The 19,827-nt window shown below is 42.0% G+C and overlaps 2 protein-coding genes and 3 non-coding genes across 37 annotated transcripts in view; 1 reads left to right on the forward strand and 4 right to left on the reverse strand.

Moving 5' to 3' along the window:
* Window positions 1-131: 131 nt before the first annotated feature.
* GNL3 (G protein nucleolar 3) lies at window positions 132-6,634 on the reverse strand. Of its 2 annotated transcripts, none has more exons than XM_006044044.4 (15): window positions 6,390-6,634; window positions 5,769-5,827; window positions 5,066-5,203; window positions 4,848-4,961; window positions 4,680-4,760; window positions 3,648-3,780; window positions 2,837-2,949; window positions 2,474-2,591; window positions 2,096-2,183; window positions 1,415-1,589; window positions 1,159-1,301; window positions 939-1,075; window positions 667-845; window positions 342-408; window positions 132-236 (listed from the first exon to the last, which is right to left on the reverse strand). In XM_006044044.4, exons 1-15 carry the CDS (start codon window positions 6,400-6,402, stop codon window positions 151-153), a joined length of 1,644 nt encoding a protein of 547 aa, XP_006044106.1. In that variant the 5' UTR covers window positions 6,403-6,634; the 3' UTR covers window positions 132-150. The 2 variants fall into 2 exon arrangements, with proteins under 2 accessions (XP_006044106.1, XP_025128218.1); XM_025272433.2 differs by having other exon boundaries at window positions 6,448-6,621.
* LOC112581321 lies at window positions 1,649-1,725 on the reverse strand. Its single transcript, XR_003105854.1, has one exon. It is a non-coding gene; the product is annotated as a small nucleolar RNA SNORD69 (small nucleolar RNA).
* On the reverse strand, window positions 2,718-2,799 carry LOC112581323. Its single transcript, XR_003105855.1, has one exon. It is a non-coding gene; the product is annotated as a small nucleolar RNA SNORD19B (small nucleolar RNA).
* Window positions 3,528-3,604, reverse strand: LOC112581320. The gene has a single exon (XR_003105853.1). It is a non-coding gene; the product is annotated as a small nucleolar RNA SNORD19 (small nucleolar RNA).
* Window positions 6,625-19,827, forward strand: part of PBRM1 (polybromo 1) — a 108,828-nt gene continuing 95,625 nt past the window's right edge. For 15 of the 32 annotated variants that reach the window (XM_044934081.1, XM_044934096.1, XM_044934097.1 and 12 more), the window contains exons 1-5: window positions 6,625-6,761; window positions 9,964-10,101; window positions 10,368-10,493; window positions 12,085-12,237; window positions 13,165-13,262. In XM_044934081.1, coding sequence (XP_044790016.1) covers window positions 10,446-10,493; window positions 12,085-12,237; window positions 13,165-13,262 — 299 coding nt within the window. In that variant the 5' untranslated portion in view covers window positions 6,625-6,761; window positions 9,964-10,101; window positions 10,368-10,445. Of the gene's footprint in view, window positions 6,762-6,903; window positions 7,091-9,963; window positions 10,102-10,367; window positions 10,494-12,084; window positions 12,238-13,164; window positions 13,263-19,827 lie in introns of those variants that run through there. The other 17 variants (XM_044934086.1, XM_044934105.1, XM_044934101.1 and 14 more) reach the window with 12 other exon arrangements.

A 19,827-nucleotide genomic window follows, 5' to 3' on the forward strand; every position in this document is an offset into this window, starting at 1 on the left:
GAATATATTGTTATATACATACCTACAAAATTTACATAGCTTATGTCATAACCACTAACAAACTGGTACATCACATGCAGAACAGGTTAGCAGTCTGCTCACAATGTTAAAATCCACCACCAACAAAAAACTCTACAGGACAAGGCTTTATTATACATAATCTGTACTGAAGTCATAAGCATCATCTTCCTCTTCAGTCATTTTATCCAAGACAAAAGATGGTGCAGACTGCTTATCTATATTGGAAAGAAAAGAGGTTTGTTGTTGTTGTTTTTTTTTTTTAAAGTAAAAGTAATTCTGTATCATACTTCTTTGTTGGAAGACCTTTCCACCCAACTCACCTGCTTGAGACTTCTCAGGCAGTATCTCACAGGCCTCTTCTGCAGGGGACATGGCTAAGCTCTCATCCTGTGGGAGAGAAAGATAGTATTGGTAGCCCTTGCCTGCTCACTAATCCAAGTTAATTATGTACCCAGAAAAAAGTGTCTGGAAGTACACAGTAAAGGATGTACAAAATCAAGACTAATGATTGCAAGCCTTAAACCTCAGTCATGAAATAGATACACTTTAATTTCTATTTCTTTCTTTAGCCCCTTTGCATTTGTTGTACATTGTAACTCTAGAAAACTTACTTTAGCTTAAACAACTCATGCATGACATACTTACATCACCTTCTTTGTCAACAATTCCCTGATCCGTCTTGACATCTTCGTAGCTCTCCTGCTCCTGCTTCTGTTTTTTCTGTTTTGGCAATTCTTCAGGTATGTCCTTTTCATCTATCACTCCATTTGTCAGACCCGATGACTGGAAAAGGATGCTACTGGCTAAATGAGGGCTCTTGATGGCTAGGAAAAGTAAACATAGCCCACATAAACAGACAAGACCTTCACTGGCCTGGCAGCTGATGAAGACAGCAATTTAACACAAGCCATGCTTACCTTGTATGCTGTGTGCATTGTTCTTTTCCAGTTCTTCCAGATCAAAGCCCCATTTCATGTCTGTCACAATGCTCTCATTAAAATGTGGAGGAGGAGTCCAAGATGCAGGGGGATGGCAATAGTAACCTAAGAAAGCACTGATATTAAAAACAAAGTATGGTCAAAAATCAGTTCCTTTCTTCTATGTGATCATCCAAAAGCCAACAGAAAGAAGCCTTACCCTGTCCACTCAGACCACAGCACTCTGGCAGCACCTTCTACATTTGGGCTTCCACCTTTTTGGTGCAGTCCTCTTCTCTGAGCAAATGAAGTAAAAAATTCCAGAGAATTTGTAAAGACGGGGACAGTAAATTTCAGTACTACCTTAAAAAAACAGAAACAAAGCTCATTTATCTGATATAGATGAATGTTGTTTTAAAAAAAAAAAGCTTACAATGAAAGACAGATTGAACTCAAGGGAAAAGGGATTCTTCTACCTGCTGGGCATCAGCCTGGGACAGGATGGCGCTAGCAGCCTCCAGTGGTCTTACTACCTCAATACTTGCCGGACTTCTCAGAGCAAGTGCAGGAGCAGAGTTAAGTGGAGACACAATGAAACATGGACTGTCTATGATTGTGATTTGTTTGTCCAAGGGGACAAGCTGCATGCACCTGGAACAAGAAGGATGGTGACTGACGGGGCACTAGTTTTCCTGAAGGACAAGGGACAGAACACGAAGCTCAGGGTTGGATTGAACAAACTCAGCACAGTCTGTCAGATCCAGTTTATCATCATTTGCTTCATATTTACCTAAAACCACTAAAACACACTCCCCTTCTAAAGTGAAACACTATGACCCAAACACAAGCTGCTTCTTGTCAAGTATATCCCTTCTACCTGGCAGACTTCTATTCACTTCAAGTTCAGGTTTGAATATCATTTCTTCTAAGGCAGTTTTCTCCTCTCTGAACCTATGTGCTCATCTTTCAAACTAGATTGTGGGCAGCTATTCTACTAGATCCATTCTTCCCCAAGCCTAACCGTGGCTGAGTCCCCTGCCTTTCACTGAGTAGAAAAATTGAGTAAACAGAAATACAATATTGTCTCCCTTAAAATAACCCAAAATCATATTTACTCATCTACAATGAAATGTTACAACAGTGTTAAAACAGTTTACCTCGTGAGCCCCATGGATACACCAACACTGCATATCTGTTCTTGCTTTAAGCTATTGACGACACTGCTTTTCCCCACATTTGGGAAACCTACAAGTGGGAAATCCACAGATTACAAAAGGCTAATGCTGGTAATTATCAAATTTCCACTGTCTTTTTTTATGCCTGCCTGATTTTTATAGCAAGATCAGAGTTGGATCTGAGCGTCCTCACTTCAACACTAAGACCACTCTTGGTATCTTCATTTCTTGCACAGGTAATGAAAGGGCAGGAAAAGATTATTATTTCAAGTAATCAGAGCTCTTAGACGCTAACATTACCTATAGTGTTGAGTTGCACTTATTGAGCTAAGATATAAATTACGGTGAACTGAAACTCACCAATTACCCCAACGTGAATGGCTTTGCCAGAAGTTTTCTGAAAACCTTCAAGAAGCTTCCAAAGGCCTTGTTTTCCAACACAGACTTCACTTTTGGACGAAGCAGCTTTCTTCTTCACCTTCACAAGTTAAAATCCAAAATGATTACTTTAACACCTTCGGACAACCCACCAGATAAAACCCAACCACTCTGGCTCCAAAGCCCATCTATTAAAATTGCCACATTCCATTGTCTTTCAGATTATTTCTGGATGAAATCAGAGTTGGATCTTAGAAGTTTTCATTTTTTAATCAAGATTTTGTACACTCATCATGTTTCACCCATCTGAAAGAATCACATTTCCCACCACTACATTAAGGGTACCTTGATACGCTTCCTTTTGTCCTTCTGTTGTGTTGAGGCTTTGAAAACCACTGTTGGCAATTCTTTGTTCAAATAACTTAGCCAGTTCTCCAAATTCTCCTTTGGTACCAAATCTGATAGGGATTAGGAATAAAATCCTGCTCATTTTGTTGAGATGAATTTGCAAAGTCTAGCAAGCTATGTCTATCATTCAGGTTTGCCTTTCCCCAGGTTTTAAAAAGTATCTGAACTGTAAGACTGGGAGAATGTCCGCACCCCAACACGCTTCTGTTTAACACAATTCAGTACATATACCTCTGTATTTCTTCACTTCTCTGCATTGCTCACCTTTTCAGGATTAAGTCAACTTCTAGATTACTGTACTAAGTTTAGGGCCATGCTTCCGGAATTATACTATCAGGTAGCAACCAAGTTTATTGACCCCCCCAGGAGTAATTTTAGTTCTATCCTTATTGTTTCACAGGTTTCTGTTTCTGGGTGTTCCTGTCCTTGCTGCTTAAACCCAGATACATAACCATGTATTTCATTTAAACGTTGCCACATACGGACACTGTGCAGGTGTGGGGAATACGGCACTCTGCCATCATTTCCTGTGTGAAATATATTGCACAGTAGGCTGAGCCTAGAAAGGTTACACTCTTACTGTGAGCCCAGCACTGTCTTTGGCAACAAGAGCTCGTGCATATGCACTGGTTTCACTGAGGTCAGAGTTGGATCTTACGAGTCTTCACAGACAGTAAGACTGTGCAGATGTTTTCCTCATACCTCATTAGTGCATATGGAACATAAAGAGCCTACCTTTTTCACCTACCTGATTTATTTAATACAAGTACCAGCTTTTTCTGTCCACCCCTGATGATGGCTTCTTCTACCTGGGGACACCTGCAACCAAGAGGATCTCTGGCATCCAACACCTCTAGCACAACATCTGAGGCTTCAATCACCTGTCAAAGCAGAAGCTGTCAGAACAGCATCACTCAGTCTGGCACCACCCTCCATGTAAGTACACTGGCTCTGTCTTTTCAACAGAGTGAGCTCAGAGGTGAATCTCATGTCTGTGTTCACCATTCCTGACATTGCAGACCCAGGTTTGTTCAGTGGCCTCTGAACAAAGTGGATCTCAAGAGTGGAAACACTCCCACTATCTAAATATGAACCTCCCCAATCTGAATCATGTAGTCTGAGAGATCCTTATGGCCCTGCCAGGAGCTGCTGAGAAACACAGCCAGGGTCTCTTCACGGGAGGGAGTGAGCTCAGGAGAAGAAAGTCTTGGGGATGGGGGTGCTAGCCCAAGACACCCTTGAGCCTGCTCATGGAGGTTTTGGCAGAGTGTTTATAATCTTTTGTACTACTAGAGTAGTACTCCTACTACTTTAAAAGCCCCTGTAGCAACATGTTATTTTAACACCAAATGCCACTTCTGTAAATCATGCTTATGGGCATCTGTTCCCATGCAAAAAATTAAAAGCACAAGAATATTTCTGGGGACTTCCCTGGGGGTCCAGTGGCTTGGACTCCCACTCCCAATGCAGGGGGCTCAGATTCAATCCCTGGTCAGGGAACTAGATCGCATGTGCGACATCTAAGGATTCTGTGTGATGCAACTTAGACTTGGTGTGACCATACAATGGTCACAGGGACTATGGCCTCCCCCCACCTTTTTTTTTTAAATATTTCCTTCAGCTAAATGTAACAGACCAAGCCAACTTGCTGAAGAATTCTTCCAGCTCAAGAGAACTCTACTCCCACTTCTATAAAGTTGGTGTCAGGAGGAAAAAAAGATGATTCTTAAGTCTTTTAAACTTCACAACCACTTTTAGACACTAACCTAGACTATGATACCTTTTTAAGTTCCTGGCAGTACAGCCTCTTCGGATTCTGTTTGCTTGTCTTGGCTTTCTTAGCTTTGCGTTGCCCTAATTCCTGGGGGATCAAGACAAGGGAAAGGACACAAAATTAGAAGGTCGGTAGATGTAACTCATTTCCACTTTTCATGACTGTAACCCCTACCTCTGTTACAGGTTCTGTGTTAGATAGCTCAGCATCAGGGTCAGTTTCAAGTTTTCTTTTCTTGTTCTGTTCGTTTTGCCTGTCAAGTTTCTGCTGCTGTTTCAGTTCTTCAAGCTGTGTTCAAGCCACAAGAGAAATGCATGAGCCAGTGACTTGCTGTTGTAACTTTACACACACCCACCCACCACTTGTTGAAAGCGTGAACTAATACATCTTACCTGCTGTTTCCTTAGCTCAGCTTCCCGAAGAAGAGCCTCCTTAAAAGGAGCACTGTTTGGAACTCCTGGGTCTTTCCTAGGCTTCTTTCGACCCCGTTTTTTAGCCTCTTTCCTCAACTTTCGATGGTGCTCTCGAACCTACCATAATGGTATTTTATCAGTTTACAGAAATACTAAAGAGAATTCCAGTGAGTAGCCAATGTGGCTGCAGTTTACATGTCACTGAATTATTTCTACTCCCTAAGAGCTTGCCCCATATCCAACCTCCTGACCAGGTATATCCGACCTCTGTTCTAGTTAAACCTCCATTAGTGAAATCATACTAATGTTAACCTACATCTCTGGGGCAGGAAATCAATTTAGCCTCTTCCAGGCTTCCCTGGTAGCTCAGTTGGTAAAGAATCCACCTGCGATGCAGGAGACCTGGGTTCGATTCCTGGATCAGGAAGATCCGCTGGAGAAGGAATAGGGTACCCACGCCAGCATTCTTGAGCTTCCCTTGTGGCTCAGCTGGTAAAGAATCTGCCTGTAATGTGGGAGACCTGGGTTTGATCCCTGGATTGGGAAGATCGCCTGGAGAAGGGAAAGGCTACCACTCCAGTATTCTGGCTTGGAGAATTCCACGGAGTATATAGTCCCTGGCCTCGTAAAGAGTCAAGCAGGACTGAGCAACCTTAAGTTTCACAACTCTTCCAAGACTTACCTTTTTTTGGATTTTATACCGCTTGTGGCAGGTCATGCGTTTACTTGCTTTCTTTAATTCTACAAAGTAACACATCACAAAAGGATTAATTTATTTACTGTTTTTCAAAATTTTATCCACAAATGATCAGTTTGGTTAGCTTTGATGACCGCGCTTTAGGTCACATCCATTTTTGCATTAACTGGCTCTGAAACATAATTTAATAATATTGTGGGGCGCGTGGTAAAAATAATCACGGACCAGTCAAGTCCCAGAGAATCTAACTCAACAGATTCGTTGTAGATCCAACTTCCCTACTTCCACCTTCCTAGATTAGACTGGGATCGTACACAGGAGCGTATAACCCCAAAACTGCCACTTCCTGTCAAACAGCACGAATCACAGAAGAAAATCTAACAGTGCGTGTTTAAACCTGGTTCAGACACTGGGTCCTCATGACTCTCGGGCCTGATCTTCATCCTTGGGGCCCAGACTTTCTTTCTGCACACAAGACCGCGCGGCTCACGAGGGGCCTTCCAACCCTTGATTCTAGACGGGATCAGGGAGACGGCGCACCCTGGTGGGTTCATCGACTATCAGACACAAACGCCCCCTCCACGCCCGCCCCCTGACCACACTCACTCGGCCGCTTCATAGTGGAAGCCGAAAGGCCTGCGCCCGAAGTTACACCAGCACTCACAGGTACAACGTGTCTCGGCAGGCGCCACGTGCGAACTGAGCCCTCCGCCGACCGTCACGCACTCACGCTGCTGCCGTAAAGCGCGTCGCCGCTGGCCCGTGTGCGCGCGCACGCAGTGTCGTGCGGAGCCGGGTTCGCTCGACGGCCGCGGAACTGATTTTGCGGCGGTACCGGGAGGGGTGAGGGCGGTGAGGGCGGCGGGTGCTGGAGCGACGGCAGCGGCCGCGGCCGGAGGAGCAATAGCAGCAGCCGTGGCTTCCACGGGGCGGGGCGCGGCGGTCGGCGGCCGGGGCTGCAGGCGGCGGAGCGGCTGGGTAAGGCCGGGCCCGGGGCGGGCGGGGCCGCTTCCTCTCGGCCGACTGCCGGGCCTTTGTGTGGGCCCGGGCGGGCGGGAGCAGCGGCGGAGGCCCCGCCCCAATGGTGGGGACGCGCCGGTCGGGCCGGGAGCGCGGGGCGTGGCCCGGCGGCGGGGTTTCGGGACAGGCCCGGCAGCCTCGCCGCACCTGCCGCCAGGGACAAAGGCGCGCCGCGGCCCGAAAGCTCCCCGCGCCCCGCTTTCCCGCCCCCCGCGGCTGGCCGAGCTCCCGTCGCGGGCAACTTCAAAGCTGTCAACGTTTCCCTTAGTTCCCCGTGCCGGTGACAGGTTGGGAAAGTCTTACATTTCCTCAGCAGTTAAGGGCTTCTTTTTTTTGGTTGTCGTTTCTTGACGGTTCAGACACAAACTCGCCTAGTAAATGTTTTTTTTTTAATACTTTCCAGATGACTGTTCGGACTGAGTGTTTGTTTAAATCAGTGGGAGTTGTATTTGTCATGGAGGGCAGATATAATTTTTTTCCGTGCAACACCACAAAGAATCGAGGTTTTAAAATTGTGTACATTTCTGGTTTTTAATATTTTCCATCTCAACAAAATTTTTTTTCTGAAAAAGAAGCATAGTTTCGTTATTATAGGGTAGATATTGGTGACTTAAAGGTGAAGAAAGATAGGCAGAAATTAAGGAGGAATCCTGAAAAACAAATGACGAATACACGGTATAGTGAATATAGAAATTATTACTACGACTATAGGAACATATGTTGGAATATAAAGCATTACTGTTAACTTGTTTTCCAGCAAATTATCCCTCCTCAGTGATTTCTAGATTTTTTTTTCCATTTAGTAGTGAGCTCTTTTCCCAAGTACAATTCAGAAGCAAAGTGGATTCAGTACAAAAGAGCAGTATATTTCTGCTTTTATGTCTAAAAATTGAAAGTTATTTTTTGAAAAAGTATGTCAAATCAGTAACAGACATGTGTGGATAAATAGAAGGGTTTGACCTCTTGGGCTTGGGGAGTGTCCGAAATACCTCAAGTATTAATGTTCTACCCAAACTCCTAAGATTAGTATTTTGCTGTATCTGTGTGATAGGCTAGTCTCAAGGCTTCCAACATCATGTGCGGGAATGTTGATTCAGGAATATTCTCTAAGGCAAACACAGTCTGCAACATAATACATATAGTTTGTTCACAGGAAAGTTTTTTAAAAAAGCAGCCAGGCATAGAACAAATACTGAAAGCTGAGAACGCTATCTGCCCACAATACAGGAGACCCAGCCGGGTTGGATCCCTGGGTTGGGAAGACCTCCTGGAGAAGGGAATGGCAACCCACTCCAGTAGTCTTGCCTGGATAATTCCATGCACAGAGGAGCCTGGCGGGCTACAGCCCATGGGGTCCCAAAGAGTCGGACACGACTGAATGACTAACACACAGCATTATAAGTGATTTTTTCCCCAAGATTATTGTGTTAAAGATAAATTACGGCACTAAGAATCACTGGAAATACAGGAGAGTAGTAAAAGTCTATAAACTGTCAGAATACACCATTTGGCTATACTGAGTAATTTTTTCCCTGTTGCACATTGTAAAGTTATTCTTTACTGTCCACTGTAATTTATCATTGGTTGTTAGATTTTGGACATGTGACTGTAATCAATGCTGTTTAAAAAGTTGTAACTAAGCTTCAGAATCTATTCCTTTTCTCTTTATAGAAAAATAATTGCTGAATGGATGCTCACAGGCCTTTTAAACTACACAAACTTTTTTTTTTTAGTATTTTACTTAAATGCACTTTTACTACATTTGTTAAATAGATTAGTTGATCACTGAAACTGTGCTATAAGTCAGGTGACAAAAATGGATAAATTGCTTTTCTTGTGCACAAGGGAGAATGAAATCCTAGAGTTAAGTTTTAACTTAACATTTTTGTTGCACTTTGATATTTCAGAGGCTTCCCTTGTGACATTTCAAAGTGATTTCATGTACATTCATTGTCAAAACAGTCCAAGGGAGATATGTACGCTTTGCATGTGTGCTCACTCAGTTGTGTCTGACTCTTTGCGACCCCATGGACTGTAGCCTGCCAGATTCTCCTGTCCATGGGATTATCCTGGCAAGAATACTGGAATGGGTTGCCGTTTCCTTCTGTAGGGGATTCTGACCCAGGAATTGAACCTGCAGCTCCTGCGTCGGCAGGTGAATTCTTTACCACTGAGCCCTGATATATACACTACTGTTTTCATTTTAGAAATGAAGAAACAGATCTGAGAGGTTGTGACCCAACCTCAAACAGATCATTAAAGAAGGAAGACCCGTGTCTCTTATTAGTCTTCACTTCTGAGCTCGGGTCTTGTTGCTCCTCCCACCCACCTGGGCACATTGCTTTTCTTGCCAGACTTTCAAAGTACATGTTAAAATGTGTTCTTTGAATGACAAAATTTGAAAATTATACTTAAGTTGAATCTTTTTGTTGTTATCAAAGTAAATTAATGATTGGAGTTATTTTGGACAATATATGGTCTAGACTATAATCAGTCCTGAATATTCATTGGAAGAACTGAGGCTGAAGCTGAAACTCCAATACTTTGGCCACCTAATGCGAAGAATTGTGTCACTAGGAAAGACCCTTATGCTGGGAAAGATTGGCGGTGGGAGGAGAAGAGGACGACAGAGGATGAGATGGTTGGATGGCATGAGTTTGAATAAGCTCTGGGAGTTGGTGATGGACAGGGAAGCCTGGGGTGCTGCAGTCCGTGGGGTCGCAAAGAGTTGAACACGACTAAGCGACTAAACGGAACTGATACACACACAGAGAAGGAAATGGCAGCCCACTCCAGTATTCTTGCCTGGTAAATCCCGTGGACAGAGGAGCCTGGCGGGCTGTGGTCCGTGGGGTCACAGAGAGTCGGACACGACCGAGTGACTAACAGACACACAGGGTATACCACGCCCTCTCCCCTGCAGTGATTTACGTTTTTTGCTATTTGATTTTCAGTGAGTTATTTATAAAAGTAATTTTTACTTTCTCCCAATTGGTTGAAAGGGTTAAAAAAAAAAAAAAGAAACAACCTTTCTAAAGTTGTGTGTAGTATCTTTTCAATGCTGATAGGACTTTTGGAAAGAAATGTCTCTCTCTGGATTTTTTTGGTGGGGAGGAGTTTACCAGACTGCTCACCATAAGCCATTCTTGGTTTGTTCCAGCTTGCTAACAGTTGGTGTCGCATGTGAGCCTTTCACATGTGTTCATGCTCCATTCCAGCTGTGATTGAACTCTGCTCTTATTGACTAGGGGGCAATTGGGCAGGCATGCTTCGTTCCTGGAATTGACAGTCATTCCATGTGAGTAAAGGGGAACCTCAGTGAGACATCTTTAAGCATGTGAAAAGCATTTGGTGTTACAATGGAAGGAATATCACATACTGTTAGTGCCTGAGCCTTTGCAGCAGTTTGGTTGGTGCAGGAGAACTGATACACTTATTTTCTCCAGTTCTCTTATCTTTCTTTAGCAGTTCTGCTTGAATGTTTTCTGTCTGTTCGTAATCATTTTTACTCCTTTTGACCCTTCTTTTTATTTCCCCCTTCTCTGCCTTGTTCTTCTCTTTCAGTTTTGAATACATTAACATTGAATCAGCACTTCTAAAGCCCTGCTTTCTCCCTGTGGCTTCACTTGGCCTTCAGACATAATGAGGAGACTGGCTTTTCGAGGAGCTGGTTGTGCTCTGGTAAAGCTGGTAAATTACTGACCATCTACATCCTTTCCCTTTTCTGTCCTTCTTTGGCTTTTCCCTTCTACCTTTCTTAAATTTTGTTATCTTTTTCATAGAGTCCCGCCTTATGTTCATCAGATTCACTTGAGTCCTTGTCATAGATTGTTTATAAAAGCTTGGTCCTTAGTTTCTGCGTCTTACTCACCTGAGGCCACTTTATCAGCCTTTTATAAAACCAATAAAAATCAACAAAACTTGGCTGGCCTTGGCCTAAGTCCTTTGAAGCCTTAGCCAGTTGTAGCCAATTGCAAACTAATACACTGTATAACAAACTAAGTCCTAGAGGAAGGAACCGCATGATATTAGACTCAGTTTTTGAACACCATGTGGGCTGTAGTTCAGGGGAAAAGATGAGACACATCTTTTGTTTGTTAGTTGGCTACCAGAATTTTTATTTTGTTGGTTTGTTTTGTTCCTGTTTTTTATTCCCTGCAAATCCCTAGTTTTTCTCTCCATATTACTGGCAACCCATTCTTTCAGCTGCTGGTGTCTATTTCCTGAAATTGGATGTTGATAAGAGACCCTAGGATCAGTGTTTTCTTTTTTCTTTAGAGAAAGACCTTTGAAATCACAGTATCCTATTTGATACTGTTGTTAAATTGTATAAGCATTGTAGGACTTTCCTGGGTATATATCCTTTCCCTCTCGATGTAGTACGTCATTTCATTGGTTGCATTTTTTATGTTATAGTCAAATATATATAGTAAAGTTGTGTAAAGATTACTTAGCAGCCTGCCTAAAACTAGAGCAAATATTTACATGTTTCTGGGAGGCCAAGGAGGACCTAAAATCTCATTTTTGAGGTATTCTTCCAGATCTTCTACTGAAATGTAAAGTTGTGAGCTCATGGGGATAGAATACCTCATAGAACTGAAAAGATTAGTCTGAATTGACAGAAAAATTTCCAAATGGAGTTTTGCTACTTTAGTTAGCATAGGTATGGCAAGTTGAGTGTTTTCTGGGTTATGTCTTGTGAAGCTTTCCTTACTAAGTGGAGAAAATTCATTTTCAGTGTGTTAATTTTAGGGTACATCTGAAATGCTAGAAGGTCCTCTATCCCCCTACTCTTTTGCCACAGAGTCTGCTTCTGCAGGTCTCCCCCCGACAGGCACACACATCCTGGCCTTCCTAGAAAGTTGTCATAATCGTAAGGAACTCTGGGGAAAACAGATGAGGCTGCTCACTCCAGAGCTGACCTCCTTAGGGTCTCTGACCCTGAGGCAGTATGCCAGCACACCATTATATGTGGGTGTACTGTGTTATGTGGATTTTCAAACTCCATTCCAGGGTAAATTGGGGGCCAGAAGTGGTTGTCATTCAAAATTGGTAAATACAGATGAGTATACTTTTTCTGAATTTGTCCCATCCAGTGGAAAGTGTAGCATTCTGATAAGTGAAGGGGCTAAAGCAAGGTCTAGGACTTGCATTGAAAAAGCATAGTTAAGCTTCTTTGCAACAGTGAACATATCTGAAGCTTGGTAGCAGGTGGCCAGCTGAGGGCTTGGTGGCAGAGCATAAATTTCAATTTAAGAACATGGCTAATTCTTTCTTATAGAAGAAGTTGGATTCCATGGGTTCCAAGAGAAGAAGAGCTACCTCCCCTTCCAGTAGTGTCAGTGGGGACTTTGATGATGGGCACCATTCTGTGTCTACACCAGGCCCAAGCAGGAAAAGGAGGAGACTTTCCAGTCTTCCAACTGTAGACCCTGTAAGTAACTTGAATCACAGTTTCTGCCTTCTGCACGATTCCCTACCCTTCCTGTAATGATAAGCTGTTAAGATGCAAGGCCTTTCAGCTTCTTTTTCCTCTGGTTTGACCTTCTTAATCTTTGTTTCACGAAAATATTTAGCCAAAAGCCTTACAGTAATAGTATAATTTAATATTATGAAATAATAAAGAATATTCTTTTGTCATATAGTCACTTGAGTAACTGTGCTTGCCTGTGCCAAGCTCTCTTGTGGTGGTTGGAATATAACCATGTGTAAGGTGAGCTAGTTTTTCACGTGAAACTTAGAGGCTAGTGTTGGGGAAGCAGAATGTAGACAGATGAGCACATAAATAAAAAAGTAGCCTCAGTTAGTGATGAATGCTATGAAGAAAAGTTTGGATGATCCGGGCTGTTTTGGCCATATCTTCAGGAAAGGTTTCTTTTGTGATCAGAAGGCACCAGCCCTGCAGAGCGCTGGGGAAGAATGTTCCAGACCAAGGAGCTAGCTCAGGAATGGGTTTGATGTGTTGTGATTACAGAGAGGGTCAAGAGGGAGAAGGAAACTGGCAGAGTCTGCCCAGCCGGAGTTTACCCTGTGTACTCTGTGGGCAGTGTTAGGAGCTTAGATTTTATTCTCTGGCTGGTAAGAAGCCCCTCTGCTGGATGCTTTTTAAGCAAGGGTGGTATGAACTGATTTGGTTTCAAAGAAAAGAAAAAGCACTATACCACATTCTGATGAAAGATTTAATCATTTAAATGATCTTAAATAAGGAGAGATAATGTCAGCATATTTCAGATATGGGTTCCCATGTGGGAATTTGGGGATTCGTCCTTTCTCCTGGCTTTTTTTTTCCTTAATAATCCTAATGCCTACCATGACTTTCTGATCAAATTTCTGGTGATTTTTCTCCTTTTCCTATGTATAGATTGCTGTGTGCCATGAACTTTACAACACCATCCGAGACTATAAGGATGAGCAGGGCAGGCTCCTCTGTGAGCTCTTCATTAGGGCACCAAAACGAAGGTGAGTGGGAGGAGTTTGGTCCTCGGTCCGTGTTGAAAGTGTTTAGTAATTGAGCTTTCTTTTGGAAGGATTTGCTTAAGTGATACTGGGGTCAAGATTTTAGTTTCAGCTGTTAAGATATAGTGAAGCATATTAAAAAAAATTTTTTTTAATTAAAGAAAAAGTTTTAATTGTCAAAAAAATACAATATGAAATTTGCAATGTTAATCATTTTTAAATGTACAGTTCCACAAGTGTTAAGTGTATTGTTACATAGCAGATCTCCATGGCTTTTTCATGTTGCAGAATTGAAATTCTATGCCCATTAAATAACTCCCCGTTTACCCCCTCCCCCATCTCCAACCCCTAGCGATCACCATTGCACTTTCTATTTCTGTGAATTTGACTGCTTTAGGTATCTCATGTAAGTGGAATCATACAGTATCTGTCTTTTGTAATTGGCTTGTTTTGCCTAGTATAATGTCCTCAAGATTTATCCATGTTGAACTACGCGACAGGATTTCCTTCATTTTCAAGACTGAATAATATTCCATTGTATACATATACCACATTTTAAAAATCCATTCATTGGTTAAACACTTGGGTTGCTTCCTCTTCTTGGCTATTGTGAATTATGCTGCAGTGAAGGTGACTGCAAATATAAATACCTCTTGGAGATCCTGCTTTCAGTTCTTTTAGGTATATACCCAGGAGTGAGATAGTAGGATCTTATAGTAATTCTATTTTTACTTTTTTTAGGAATCATCATATTGTTTTCCATAATTATAGCACCATTTTATATTCCCACCAACCATGTACAAGAGTTACAATTTCTCCACATTCTCACTGACACTTGCAGTATTGTAGTAAGTTTAAATCAGAAGGTATGAGTCCTCTGTGATTCTTAATTTTTTGTGTCAACTTGACTGGGTGAAGGGGAGCCCAGATAGGTGGTAAAATGTTACTTCTTGGTGTGTCTGTGAGGATGTCTCTTGAAGAGATTAGCATCTGAACAATTAGACTGAGTAAAAAAAGGCCTTCACCATATGGAGCTGGGTATCTTCCAGTCCCCTGAGGGTTTGGATGGAACAAAAGGGCAGAGAAGGGGTGAATATACATTCTGTGTTGGAACTGAGACATTGATCTGTCCTTGGACATCAGAGTGCCTGGTTCTTGGGCTTTCAAACTGAATTGTACCACTGGCTCTCCTGGTCTCCAGCTGGCAGATCCTGGGACTTCTTGGCCTCTGTAATTGCCAGTTCTAATACTTATTCAGCAGTGGCCACAGGACTGGAAAAGCTCAGTTTTCATTCCAATCCCAAAGAAAGGCAATGCCAAAGAATGCTCAAACTACCACACAATTGCACTCATCTCACACACTAGTAAAGTAATGCTTAAAATTCTCCAAGCCAGGCTTCAGCAATACGTGAACCGTGAACTTCCTGATGTTCAAGCTGGTTTTAGGAAAGGCAGAGGAACCAGAGATCAAATTGCCACCATCTGCTGGATCATGGAAAAAGCAAGAGAGTTCCAGAAAAACATCTATTTCTGCTTTATTGACTATGCTAAAGCCTTTGACTGTGTGGATCACAATAAACTGTGGAAAATTCTGAAAGAGATGGGAATACCAGACCACCTGACCTGCCTCTTGAGAAACCTATATGCAGGTCAGGAAGCAACAGTTAGAACTGGCCATGGAACAACAGACTGGTTCCAAATAGGAAAAGGAGTACATCAAGGCTGTATATTGTCACCCTGCTTATTTAACTTCTATGCAGAGTACATCATGAGAAACGCTGGGCTGGAAGAAGCACAAGCTGGAATCAAGATTGCCCGGAGAAATATCAATAACCTCAGATATGCGGACGACACCACCCTTATGGCGGAAAGTGAAGAGGAACTAAAAAGCCTCTTGATGAAGGTGCAAGAGGAGAATGAAAAAGTTGGCTTAAAGCTCAACATTCAGAAAACGAAGATCATGGCATCCGGTCCCATCACTTCATGGGAAATAGATGGGGAAACAGTGGAAACGGTGTCAGACTTTATTTTTTGGGGTTCCAAAATCACTGCAGATGGTGACTGCAGCCATGAAATTAGAAGACGCTTACTTCTTGGCAGGAAAGTTATGACGAACCTAGATAGCATATTCAAAAGCAGAGACATTACTTTGTCAACAAAGGTTCGTCTAGTCAAGGCTATGGTTTTTCCTTGTGGTCATGTATGGATGTGAGAGTTGGACTGTGAAGAAGGCTGAGCGCCGAAGAATTGATGCTTTTGAACTGTGGTGTTGGAGAAGACTCTTGAGAGTCCCTTGGACTGCAAGGAGATCCACCAGTCCATTCTGAAGATCAGCCCTGGCATTTCTTTGGAAGGAATGATGCTAAAGCTGAAACCCCAGTACTTTGGCCACCTCATGCAAAGAGTTGACTCATTGGAAAAGACTCTGATGCTGGGAGGGATTGGGGGCAAGAGGAGAAGGGAACGACAGAGGATGAGATGGCTGCATGGCATCACTGACTCGATGGACGTGAGTCTGAGTGAACTCCGGGAGTTGGTGAAGGACAGAGAAGCCTGGTGTGCTGCAATTCATGGGGTCACAAAGAGTTGGACATGACTGAGCGACTGATCTGATCTGATACTTATTCTCTTTTTTCTCTCTCTTTCTCTGTGTGTGTATGTGTGTGTATAACTCCTAGTGGTTCTCATTCTCTAGAGAACCCTGATTAGTATGGTCTTTTAGCTTTTTTCTTCTTTCTCAGGATGGGTTTTTTTGTTTCTGCAAAAAATGCTGTTGGAATTTTGTTAGGTTTTACATTGGTTCTATGCATAGTATTGGTATACAATATTATGTTTTCCAATACGTGAACATGGGCTGTCTTTCCGTTTTGTTGTTGTTTAGTTGCTAGGTTGTGACATACTCTTGCAACCTTATGGACTGTGTAGCCTGCCAGCCTCCTCTGTCCATGGGATTTTCCAGGGAAGAATACTGGAATGAGTTGCCGTGTCCTTCTCCAGGGGATCTTTCCTACTCAGGGATTAAACCCACATCTCCTGCATTGGCAGGTGGATTCTTTACCACTGAGCCACTAGGGAAGCCCATCTTTCCATTTACTTGTGTATTATTTAATTTCTTATAGAAATGAGCAGTTTTTAGTGTTTAAGTCTGTTATCTTGTTGGTCAGCTTTATTCTTTAGTCTCCATTTTGGATTGTTCACTGTTGCTATATAGAAATGCAACCAATTTGTGTGTGTGTTGATTTTGTATCTTAAAACTTTGCTGAATTCGTTTATTCTAAGTTTTTTTGTGTGGGATCTTTAGAGTATTCTGCGTATGAGATCATCTATAAACAAAGATGGTTTACTTCTTTCTAATTTAGATGCCTTTTATTTCTTTTCATTGCCTAATTGCTCTGGCTAGGTCTTCCAGTACTATATTGAAAAGAAGTGGTAAGAGCAAGCATCTTTGTCCTTACTTTTAAGTATCATATTAGCTATAGGCTGTTTATATATGGCTTTTATTTTGTTGAAGTAGTATAGTTTCCATCTATACCTACTTTTTTGAGAGTTTTTATCATGAAAGCATTTATCAAATGCTTTTTAGGCATTAGTTGAGACGATCATGTGGTTATTTTCCTTCTGTTACTATGATTCATTACTTTTATCAATTTTCATAAGTTGAATCATCCTTGCAATGCAGGAGTAAATCCTACTTGGTCATGGTGTATAATCCTTTCAACATGCTGCTGAATTCATTTCACTAGTATTTTGTTGAAAATTTTTGCATCAACACCACGTTCATAAAGGATGTTGTTCTGTAATTTTCTTGTGGTGTCTTTGTCTGGCTTTGATATCAGAGCATTACTAGCTTCACAGAATAAATAAAATTTCCCTCCCCTTTGGAAAAGTTTGAGAAGAATTGTTCTTTTCAAGAAAAATGTTTGGTGAACTTCAACAGTGAAGCCGTTAGGTGTAGGGTTTTTCTAGAACTTTTCTCCTAGGCCAAGAGGTTTTTGATTACTGATTCAATCTCTATAATGGTTATATGTCTATTCAGGTTTTCTGTTTCTTCATATTGTTTTGGTTGGTTGTATGTTTCTAGGAATTTATCCCTTACTTTTAGGATATCCAGCTTATTGGTATACAGTTGTTCATACTAATCTCTTGTAATTCTTTTTATTTTTGTGGCATTGGTTGAAATGTTCCCTCTTTCATTTCTGATTTTATTTTAATCTTTTTTTCTTAATTAGCTAAGGGTTTGTAAATTCTATTAATCTTTTTTAGAAACCAACTCAACTTTGTTTTTTTTTTTCCTATTCTCGATGGTTATCTCTACTTTATATATTATTTCCTTCCTTCTAGCTTTGGGTTTAGTTTGTTCTTTATCTAGTTCCTTGAGAGTGGAACACATTTTTAAAAATTATTTAATGGCCTTTAGAATCGCAGCAAAGTTACATTTATCATAGTTAAAAGGGATCAGTTTTTCACAATATGCAGAGGCCCCAGTGATTATTTTCACCTCGCTTTCTCTCTTTTCTCCCTAACTTTTGGGCTTGACTTCTTTCGTCCAGTGGAGCAAAAACAAGTTACTGGTCCCAATATGCACCTGGCACACACTTCCCTGTGGAGCTCTTACTCTCCCTGACTAGAGCAGCCTTCCTCTCTTGCTGTCAAAATAATATCACTGTTCTTCTCAGACTCTGACATTTGAAGTTATTTGTTCTGAAAACATAAATGACTGTGATAGATAGAATAATGACCCCCAAAAAATGTCCGTCTTCTAGTCCCTGGACTCCATGAATATGTAGGATTACATGGCAAAGAGAAATAAAGTTTGTTAGTCAACTCACTTTGAGTTGGAGAAGTTATCCTGGATTATCCAGATGGTCCCAGTGTAATCACAGGGATCTTTAAACAGGAAAGAGGGAAGCAGAGGAGTCAGTCACAGAGGTGTGAAGATGCTGTGCTCATGTCTTTGTACTTGGAGGAACGGGGCTACAAGCCAGAGAATGCACATGGCCTCCAAAAGCTGGAAAAGGCAAGGGAATGAATTCTCAAGAACCTCTGAAAGGAACGTGAACACCTTGCCTTTTAACTCAGTAAGACCCATTTGTGGATTTCTGTAAGATGAGATATTTGTGTTGCTTTAAGCCATTAGTTTTGTGGTTAATTTGCTGTAGCAACAAAAGGAAATGAATACAATGAGTTAATTAAAGATTTAGATCCATTCATGAATGTTGATGTCCTAGTGTCTAGCCAACAAGCTCTAGGCTGAGCTGAAGGCAGCCTCTCACTGCTAAGAGCCACCGAGGATGCAGTGTCATCATCCTGAGTGGGGAGAGCTCTGTAAACTAGTCATGCCGGAAAAGAAGGTTTTTTTAATCTAATGAGGTAACTATCTCCAGATTTCAGTTGGTTCATCAGTAATAGTCTTTTAAAAGTTGTCATTTAGTTAGCCTATCATAGTAAAAGCCTGTATTTATTGCTTGTTTAAACCTGTGCAGTATTCCTATCACAATTTAGAAATGATAACTTGTACAAGTTCTCAGACTACTAAGTATAACCAGAATTCAGACTCAAGTCTTTCTGTTCTTTCTAAAGCCTGTTCTCTTATCCAGTATGTTATATACAGAGTGCAGTGCCCATGTACCTCATAGAACAGGACCGCCCACTTCTCTGCTGCCGGCTGAGGGGCCGAGGACACAGGCCTTGGGTGCTGGAGCACTGTCTTCTAGCCTTGGTGATGTGGTACCTCAGAGCGCCACTGCCGTCCCCCAGGGCTGTGCCTGCCTGCCTCTCTGCCCCTCCTCTGTTGTGGAATGCGTGCTTTCTCAAGAGCTTGTGGGAAGTAGTATTCCTCTCATAAGTAGTATTGTAGTATCACTCAGAGCCACACAATTGTGAATTTCTTTTTGAGACTTTGTTTTGATTAGTATATTAGGCTGCTGGTACTCGGGCATCTAAATTAGCAAAGGCTGAGACAAGAACAATTGCTTTCTCTCAGATACGTGTCCTATTCTGTGAGGTCTTCAGGGCCAAGATACTCTCTGTCTCTTTATCCTGCTGTGCCTGGGGTATCGCCCTTGGCTGCATGGTCTAAGGTGGTGCACCACCAAAATGACCTTCCAGCCCGTAGGAAAAAGAAGGCGTGTTAAGGAAGTGACCTGGACATGGTACACTTCAGCTCTTGGATTGGCCAGAACTTAGCTGCAACGAGACTTAAGAATTTGGCCTTTAGTACCCAGGCAGCAGCTTAGAATGCTGTCATCTTGGGAAGGAGGGAAAATAGATTTAGGTGTAGCCAGCAGGCTCTGCACATCAGGCAGATTAGTTCTCACTTTTCTGGTTAAATTCTTAGTTATGCTTTGGCTATGCTGTGGCCATGTTACAGCAGGGTGCCCTCACCTATTGTTGAAAGAGAAAATCTGTTCAGACATGTATTTCACAGTCCTCTGTGTACATATGTATGTGTATACAAATGTCTGGGAGAATACTTACAGCTCTTAAACTCGGGATGAATATAGACAGATTTTACTTTTCTTTTTACTTTTTTTTTTTCAGTATTATTTGGCTGAGTTGGGTCTTAGCT

The sequence above is a fragment of the Bubalus bubalis genome, chromosome 21 (assembly GCF_019923935.1).
Source record: "Bubalus bubalis isolate 160015118507 breed Murrah chromosome 21, NDDB_SH_1, whole genome shotgun sequence".
Lineage (NCBI taxonomy): Eukaryota > Metazoa > Chordata > Mammalia > Artiodactyla > Bovidae > Bubalus > Bubalus bubalis.

Coding starts and splice junctions, on each gene's coding strand:
- GNL3 (XM_006044044.4), bottom strand. Junction 1,076..1,158: donor CTGTGGTCTGAGTGGACAGG/GTAAGGCTTCTT, acceptor TTTTAATATCAG/TGCTTTCTTAGGTTACTATT. Junction 846..938: donor CAATGCACACAGCATACAAG/GTAAGCATGGCT, acceptor TACTTTTCCTAG/CCATCAAGAGCCCTCATTTA.